General features: G+C 33.2%; 1 protein-coding gene across 1 annotated transcript; it reads left to right on the top strand.

Moving 5' to 3' along the window:
• Positions 1–4884: 4884 nt before the first annotated feature.
• On the top strand, positions 4885–6949 carry LOC121256425 (F-box protein At1g70590). Its single transcript, XM_041157220.1, has 4 exons — positions 4885–5410; positions 5534–5667; positions 5870–6052; positions 6782–6949. Exons 1-4 carry the CDS (start codon positions 4885–4887, stop codon positions 6947–6949), a joined length of 1011 nt encoding a protein of 336 aa, XP_041013154.1.
• Positions 6950–9728: the final 2779 nt, after the last annotated feature.

Here is a 9728-nt window from a genome sequence, read left to right as displayed (position 1 = left end):
TATAAACAGGTTTTGAATATGTTATAGACAGGTTTTGCAATAAGTACACAAAGCTAAAAACTAATCAAGAAACATCCACAATCCAAAACACATGGATACGTCTTGTAAATTAGTTCAGAATTACATATATTCAATCCACAATATTCATGTTCAGAATTACGTAAGTTCAAAACACATAGTGTCAAAGACATAATCGACATAATTGTCTGTCAATACACAAAAAGAAAGCTTTACAAGCTACAATCCACTCCTCCCAAGTTTCACATGATTCAATCCATAAAAGCTTCACAAGTTTCATAATCTGAACATGAATTTCTTATTACATTAAAAACAAAAGACTTAATCACATACAAGTTAAATTTTAAAAATTTACTATCACATATTAAATTTAAGAAATATTCTCCATAGTATAAGAAAAAACAAAAGACTTAATCACATACATAGGCAAATTTTGTCTAAGAATCTAAGTTTTGACAATCGACCTCAATTGTATGCCCAATATCCCTACATTAAACCACAACAAAATAAAAGAAAAAAAAAGTTCTTTGATTAAAAACCAATAAATCACAAAAATTTTAAAACTACAATACCTCACTGAATGACAGTTGTTCCTAGCATATCCCTCATTTTTACAAATGCTACAACGCATTTTCTATATTGCTTGCATCTCTTTTGGGTTCTCTGCTCTCAAAAATTTTGGTCATCCTTTTATTGGCACCCGTAAAGGATCATGTACCGTTTGTGAGAATTTTGAGACAACTGGACTTTTTAAAATATGGGAATCATTGGTTGACTCCCCCCTCCACCTGGATAATTTGTATCCTGAATATGTATATGATCTTCTATCAAAACTAGTTCTTTCTAAACTTTGTCTAAGGCAAACGAGAGGTTGTTGAATTTTTCTGTTGACTATGACCCAAGTTTTACAAAATTGCATCATCAACTTACTTTTTCTCATTGTTGGATCATCTTGTAGCATTACATTCTCTTCGGGACAAGGTATGTCAATAATAGTTTGACTCTTAGTTGTCCATCTTTTTAGAATATAGTGTTATGACAACCTATCTAATTTTGATTTCTTGCCAAGTACACATAGGATATGCCTACAAAGAATTCTCATAAACTCAAACATGTGGCATGTACATGTCGCCTTCTCTTTTTCACTCTCCAAGGTCACATAATAAATAGGGGTTTATATGCTATGAGATGCTACTCCATATATCTTACTTTCGCTCTCTTTGAAAACTTTAGTTGACTTTTAGTGTTGACTATTAAAAAGCTCAACTTGGAAGATTATGAAAGACTTTCTTGTGTAAACTATAGTTGCATGTTCTTCAATTTTGTAACGTTTTTAATATCATCTATGTAGATTTTGTTCACACGTCATTTTCTTTTTCTTTAAAATAACGTACATCTAAGACTTTCTCATATTGATGCACAAAGTCACTAATCATAATGATTGAACGAACATAATTCTTGAAAAACTTATTCATGCTTTCACTCCTTCGAATTGTTGACATTCTGGCACAAAATGTTAAATGCAAGTAAGCTAAAACCTACTTTTCCCATCGGATGTAAAGATTCTGCAGCCAAGTATTATCTCCTAACTCATACTTCACTTATATTGAACTTCATTCCTGCTCAAACTCATCAGTTGTAATTGTCTCATGGATACAATAACGAAAATCTTTCACAAATGTTCAATAAATTTGTTATATACATGAGATAAATGTTCAGGAAATTTCTATAAAACGTACCACAAGCATAACCTATGAGTAGTATTTGAAAGTACTTCTACAATGGTCTTTGCCATGACATTGTCATCATCGGTAATTATGGTTGGAGTGGCATGTCCAAGCATTGCCACTTGTCATATTCTCAATAATCATGTATATAACTCAGTTGTTTCATTAATTAACAAAGCACAACTAAACATTATGGTTTGGTATGATGGTTAATCTAGGAAACAATACAAATGGCATCTTATAAATTTTGTCAAGTACATAGCATCAAATGTGACAACATTTCAAAAATATTGGTATGCAGCCCTCGATCTTGCATTTGTCAAAAACAACTTCCAATACACTCATTTTCATCAATTTGCATGGAGTACACAAACCCAGATTGTTTGCATTGTCGATCAAGAAAATAGGCATATAATCTTTGTGCATCTCCTTCTTCAAATAATTTTCTCCTTTTGTTCCCCAAATAATTTTTCACATCCTTGGCCAATACAACTAATGTTAAAGTCATCTCCTGATTTTTTACTCAATATCGACATTATCTTCATTGTTGATACACAGACTCATTCAAAGTTATAATAAATTTTTTTTTACATGTGTGACTCTCCTATGTCCACGGAGCAAACTAGTGCTTCTTGGTGTAAGTGGCACGTGGTTATGTTCAAGCACAAGCTTGCATATTATCCACTTTTCACTATATTTTTTTATTCACATTATTATTTTACATCGAATCTTTGTCTTAACAAGTCCCGGAATTGTTCTTTTCTTTTCTTTTTTTTTGCTCATTTCTAGCCGAAATTCTTCCCTTGAGCAAATATAGTCTACTGTAATTAGTTTTCTCTCCTTTTTTGACAATCGAGTATGGTTGGTCTGAATGAAAAAACATGGTTGGTCTGAATGAAAAAACATTTTTCTTCTTGCGTATACCTTGTAAAATGATTGGGTGTCTTCTATGTCATCAAAAACCATACTGATGAATGGTTCCAAAGGACAACTACTCGAAGAAGAAATCACATTCACTCCATCATCCAAACTGACTCCATCATCCACACTAACTCCATATTTCACATTCATTCCATCTTCCACACTCACTACATCTTTTACATTCACATCAGATTGTTCTTCTACACTTTCAGTCTAAGGCCGTAGATCTTCACCTTCTAGATATGTATGACTTATCATTATCTCAACTTCATCGCTATTAGAACTCCAAATTTGATCATTCGTTACAAAAAAATATCCTTCAACAATCTCATTCAACTGATTTAAAAAAAAAACAAAACAAAAAAACAATATGAAGATAGGCCCAATATGAAATACATGTAGTCACTTATTTGCCAAGTTGTGCATGTCGAAGATGGTGTAATACAATGAGTTAAGCCTTGTTTGGTTGTTGAACTGCACTGAGATTAACTTAGTTCAGTCTAATTTTAAGCTGAGTCTAACATCTAAACACTAAACTCTCAAACCACTAAATTTATCTCAACTCAAAACATCTTTACATGTAGAACCTATAATCTTTTTCAACTCAACACTTCTTTACATGCAGGACTCACAACCTTTTTCAAATTCTCATAAATATATTTAAACTCATTTTAACATCTAAATTCATCTTAAGGTTGCCCTACAAAACTTGTTCCACAATTTCAACTTTCTACTATTCATAAAAAACTCAACTCATATCAACATCTAAACGTAGCCTTAATTTTAATAAATTTTTAGTGCAAAATACAAGAAAGATAAATAAAAAGCAAGTTATCCCTCCACCTCCGACGACACAATGCAAAAAGCTGATCAACCTCGATATCAATTGTTCATGGGTAAACCAAGAGACGTAACGAATCAAGTTTGGTACATAGTGAATAGTAAAGTCTTTTTTTTTTTTTTCATTTTTTCAAAGGAATTAGATATTTATTTTTTAAGATTATTTATATAATATCTTATAACTTTATCTACAAATTTTTCCAAATAAATATTCATAAGATTCAAGCAACACGAATAGTATTAGGAAGATGATTTATTCTTAATTTTTTAAATATTTAAGATATTCCCATTGTAAAATTAAAGATATACTATAAAAATAATAAATATTAATTTATTTAATCTTATATGAGCTTATACGATTTTGAACGAGTATTATACAAATTGTATCGTTTAATAATCGATTATAATTTTATATTCATAAATAACTTTATTAATAAATGACTCAAGTTGAACTCGAGTTTGATCAGTTCAACTAATCTTATTTATTTACAACCTCTCTTGATCTCGAAAGATACTATTAATCATTATTTTAATCACTATATTTTCATAATTTTTTAACATGACATCAATTAATTGTCAAATGTGCGAGAATTTATAACAAAAAGATAGTGTCATGTTAAAAGTAGAATAAAAAAAATTCTCCCAACTCAAAGGGCTTCGCATGGAAGGATCCTCCACCTCACAAAAGCCACTTTTTCTTTTGATTATTAATGTAGAATGGTTTTAACTTTGTTTCTAAAATTAATTACTTTTTCACCAATTGGAGGAGCAAAACACACCCATTCTTCATCTCAAAAACTTCTTTTGAAAATCAAAAGCAATTTTGAGAGGCCTTTTTGTCGATAATTATCTAACAATTTATTTACATCAATCAATGCAATCATGACAATCTCATGTTTGTTTGTTTTAAATTAAAAATAAATTTAATTTTACAAAACCATCGCGAATATCTTGTTTGTTTGTTTATTTTAAAACTCGTTTAATAATGAAATGAAATAAGATTAGATAATTTTAGATGAGTTAAATAAAATATTATTTTTTAATATTATTATTATTTTAAGATTTTAAAAAAGTTAAATTATTTATTATATTTTTTTATGAAGATTTAAAATTGTAATAATGAGATGAAATAGATAGAGAGTGTTTTAATATTCAAATGAGCCTTAATTTGATTTTAAAGAAAGGTAGGAAACGACATCGTCTCTTGAAGTTTTGAAGCGACTTGCTGAAGTGGTGAATCTGAGCAGTCCACTAAAAATCAATGGCTGAGATTGCGGGAGCGCCAGAATATCCAACCGATGTACTCTCTCCAGTGTCAAAGCCACATTTCGGCGTTTCGCAGACATCCTCGTACGTCGCCGCTGCTGGAGAACGAAAAATGAAGCTGCAGCCAACTTGGCCGGGTCGATCCGACGGCTCTCGCTTCTCATCCATTCCGTTATCGAAAATCAACGGTTCAAAGAACAGAAACATATCAATTCCATCTTCGAGCCGGCAGATTCCGTTCTGCTCCAGACCGTCGGAGCAGGTGCACGATTTCTCTACCCTACCGTACGACGTCGTAGCGAAGATCGCAGGTTCGTTCAGCCTCCAAAACCTGCGATCGGCGTCGCTGGTGTGCAAGTCGTGGTGCGAGGCTCTCCGGCCTCTGAGGGAGGCGATGCTGTTCTTCCGCTGGGGGAAGCGGTTCAAGCACGGCCGTGGTGGGGTTCGCCTAAATCTGCACAAGGCTCTCGACTCCTTCCTCAAAGGCGCGGCTCGTGGCTCTACTTTGGCTATGGTCGACGCCGGTTTAATCTACTGGGAACTGGGCAAAAAGGACAAGGCCCTAGCTTTGTACCACAAAGCGGCGGCTCTTGGCGACCCAGCTGGACAGTGCAATTTGGCTATTTCTTATCTGCAAGGTATTTGTAATAATCAATAACCATTATTATTTGGGAGTTTCTGGATCTCTGACGTTGATAATTTAATACATTATCCATCGTCTTTTTACAATCTCCTGCTTACGGAAATTATCACGTATGTAGCGGAATCTCCAAATACTAAGGAAGCTCTTAAATGGCTATATAAAGCTTCCCTCGCTGGCCATACCCGTGCTCAGTACCAATTTGCGCTTTGTCTGCATCAGGGTCGTGGGACGGATCCCAATATACAAGAGGCCGTATGCAATTCTTTCCCTTGCTTATATTGTTCATCATTTGTAACGAACTCTCATTTTGCTTGTGAAATTGGTGTAGCTCTCCGTGTTTACTAATACGAAATGTGATTGTTTGCTTATAGTGGTACACTTTCTGTTCCTTCGTTGGTGCTGCAAATGCAAGAGTTTAATTCTGATTATTATTATTTCTTTAATCTTGGAACAGGCTAGATGGTATCTAAAAGCCGCCGAAAGTGGGTACAAGCGTGCCATGTACAACGTCTCGCTGTGCTACTCATACGGGGAAGGCTTAGTGCACAGTCATCGACATGCGAGGAAATGGATGAAGCGGGCAGCTGATCGCGGTCACACTAAGGCTCAATTGGAGCACGGACTGGCTCTCTTTTCTGTATGCAACATATCTTTACTACTAAGTTTCTCATATAGAATTACTTATATATAAAAAAAAGGTTTCTCACATCAATGTTATCACAATGAAAGGTCGAATATAGAAGAGAGCAGAATGGACAAAATTGGGAGACCATAATATGTTTAAGCATGAAGCTTGGTTGTACAATTCACAAGTTCTAAACTTGGCTCAACACACCCGCCATCCTTGCATTTATTTCTACATTGCCTCTTTTCCAGGCGAGTCTAATTCTTAGAACATTTACCAGTTCTATGTGCAAGATTGGGAGAATCTAATGTAAACAGGCCCAAACCTTAGATGTAGAATCTACAACATCAACTTTCATGTCATCCGCTGGTATTCATGCTTGCATTCTGAAACAGAGACTTCCCCCAGGTTAATATTAGGAGAGTCTAATGCAAACAATTTTAAAGAGCTACCTATTAAAAATAACAAATTAATCCTACAGGATGTGATTCTTCACATTCACTGTCTTCTCAATTTCTCTGGTAATAATTACGAAAGACGGCAATTTGCCTCCTTTTTGTGACTCTCATTGTGATGAATGACCTTTAATGACTTACGGTGTGATGATGCTCCAATTTTTCCAAAATGGCCTTTGCTATTGCAGGGGTTTTATTTTTCTTGTTTATCAAACAAATGGAAAATTTGTATTAATGGAATAATTTGTTCAACGTCTTGGAGGTTCTGATGGTAACAATTGGGCAGGAAGGGGAGATGATGAAAGCTGTAGTGTACCTGGAACTTGCCACCCGTGCCGGTGAAAGAGCGGCAGCTTCTGTCAAGAACGTAATTCTCCAACAACTGTCAGCAAATTCACGCGATCGAGTCATGTTTCTTGCTGACAATTGGTGTGCTTTGCCTTCATCTCGCTGAGCAGTAAAGCTGTATCTGAAATGGTTTGCATAGTTCTACATTCTCTGATCCTTTCCATTAGGGAACATTTTTCTGTGGTCCTCTTCTTTGTTTTTTGAGAGATGGTAGTTGTTCAGGGTACGCGTTAAGAACATACATCCATTATTTCTCTCATCTCGGGTATCCTTTCCTGCTGTTTGTTTTTCATAGTGAAACTGTGAAAGTACTATTCTAATTGAGCATTTAGGCCTCGTTTGGTTACACAGTTCAGATGACATGAGATGTTTTGTTAAAAATTGAATAAAATATTATTATAATATAATTTTTTAATATAATTGTTATTTTGAGATTTGAAAAAGTTGAATTGTTTATTATATTTTGTGTAGAAGTTTGGAAAAATTATAATGATTATATGAGATTATATGAGATGAGATGGTTGCCTTGTATTTGGAATTTCACAGTTTGAGATTGCTAAATCAGGAGAGTGAGAAACTAACCAATTGTCTTGTTTGAGTTCTCAGTAGCATCATTGAGGGACATGTTACCCGTTCTATCTTCTAAACATGGTTGGCAGGTGCATGAGATTGTTTTAGATGGTAATCTGATGTATCAGAGGAACTGTTGATAGTAATTAGTAGTTGTTTGCAGTAAACAAAATTGTACTAACGACCAGTGAATCGCCCTAAAGGTCAGCTCATCTACAAGTAAAATTGAACTACTTCATTTGCGGGGCTGTTAATGTCCCACATACTACTGAACTTGGCAATTCACCATCTGGTTTTTTTCACCTATGATCAGGATATGATGATTATGGAGATTCAGCAGGGCAAGAAATGATTTCCTCAAATGTGTTTTTCTCTCTCAATTTCAAAGTTCAGAGCCGACTGTAATCGTGTATATTATTGTACATGACTCGAATGAGAGAAAATTACTTGCTATATTGTCTCCAGTTTTTCATTCTCTTTTTCGTCCTCGTTTCTTGGCAGTGGGGCATAGAATTCATGTTGTCTCACATTTCCAGTAGCGTAGACTCAAGGGATGGAACATCTGGGCTAAGTTTGTTTTCTCATCTCTTCTAATCATTCAAAAATTTTCAAACTCCTAAATAAAATATAAAAATAATTTAACTTTTTTAAATTTTAAAATAAATTTATATTAAAAAATTATATAACTTTTATCTTATCTATGTACTAAGGAAAATTCTGTACAACATACTATCATCTCACTTTTATCTCATTAAATAAGATGTAGCACATTTATCACTATTAAATGATTATTTATTTCATATTTTTTTATCATTTAATGATGATGAATGTGTTACATATTACTTAGTAAGATCAAAATAGAATAAGAGTGTGGTGTATAGCATTACTCAATAAACTAAACAAAGCTCTGCGACTAATCCTTGTAGGATCCAAACTCATTTCAACTCATCTCAGCTTATCATTATAATTTTTTTAAATTTCAACATAAAATATAATAAGCAATTCAACTTTTTCAAATCTCAAAAAAATAATAATAATAATAATAATAAATAATATTCTAACAATATGTTATCATCTCAACTTAACTCAATTTAACATCCAAACGTAACCTAAATGTCACAGCTGGACGTTTGAAGCGTGCATATAATGGTGCACTTAGGAAGATGTGTTCTAGGAAAAATGCTTTCATCCAACAAAGCAATCTCCTAAAAATAAATACGTAGTTGATTGCGATGTATCATATTTATTTTATTTTAAAATCTTTTTTATAATTTAATATATTTTAACAAATCATATTAATTTATAAATTTAATATTATAAAATATTTTTAGAGAATTGAACATTTTTCTAAAATTAATAGTCTACGGTACTCTTCTCTCTCTTATGTTTTTTCTTCCGTCCCTTACCGTAAGTAGAAAGTACAACTGTTACCATTAGGGGTGTAACGGAACCAGTTTGGTTCAGTTTTGGAGAGATTTTGAAATCGAACCGATATATACCAATTTTAAGAATTTAAGAACTAATACGGACCAATTCATCACCAAAATCAAAACTTCCAGTTTTTCCAATTTCGGTCTGGTCTAGTCTGATTTTCTGGTTTACTATTTACATGTATGACACTATATATATTTAATATTATAATTTTTTTAATACCAAACTTAATTGCGAGAATTTAGCATTTAGTATTAACAATTACTAATTCTTTAATGTTCAATTATAATAGTATAATATAAGTAGTGTCTAACTTATTAGTGAGAGTAATAAACTTGAATAACAAGATTAAAATAATATAATTAGTGTCTAATTATACTACTATATTAATCTTATGTTAAAAAATTAATAGACTTGAATAATAAGATTAGATTTTCATGTTATATTAATTAGAAATGTAGCATAGAATATATATATAATATAAAAAATTAAAAATATATATGTATCAGTCCGGTTCAATTTAAATTGGTTTTCAAAATATAAAAATCGGTACAATACCGATTTAGGACTTGTTTGAATCGGTACGCACTGGATCGATTACAAACCGGACTGAGCCCACTAATTCAGTCCGGTCCAATTCAACCAATTTTTTCTTAAACCCCAAATTACCGTATGTAGAAAGTTGGAATTCCACAGTTTGGACTAGGGTTGTACACCGATGGGTTTCGCGTCGGTTTCAGTGCAAACCGATACATCACCTATGTCTGCCATGGGTCTATGGAATCAGTTGAATCATTGGGTTTGGAGAGAGAAAATCGATCATATCGATCTCGACGTGTGTCGGTGCGATCTTCAATCCACCGTCGACGTCTTCTATGAAGGAG

The sequence above is a fragment of the Juglans microcarpa x Juglans regia genome, chromosome 3D (genome assembly GCF_004785595.1).
Source record: "Juglans microcarpa x Juglans regia isolate MS1-56 chromosome 3D, Jm3101_v1.0, whole genome shotgun sequence".
In the NCBI taxonomy this organism is placed as follows: Eukaryota; Viridiplantae; Streptophyta; class Magnoliopsida; order Fagales; family Juglandaceae; genus Juglans; species Juglans microcarpa x Juglans regia.
Note: the sequence above shows the minus strand (reverse complement) of the source record. Positions and strands in the feature narration are given on the sequence as shown.

Coding starts and splice junctions, on each gene's coding strand:
- LOC121256425 (XM_041157220.1), top strand. CDS start 4,885: ATGAAGCTGCAGCCAACTTGGCCGGGTCGATCCGACGGCTCTCGCTTC. Junction 5,411..5,533: donor GGCTATTTCTTATCTGCAAG/GTATTTGTAATA, acceptor TCACGTATGTAG/CGGAATCTCCAAATACTAAG. Junction 5,668..5,869: donor ATCCCAATATACAAGAGGCC/GTATGCAATTCT, acceptor ATCTTGGAACAG/GCTAGATGGTATCTAAAAGC.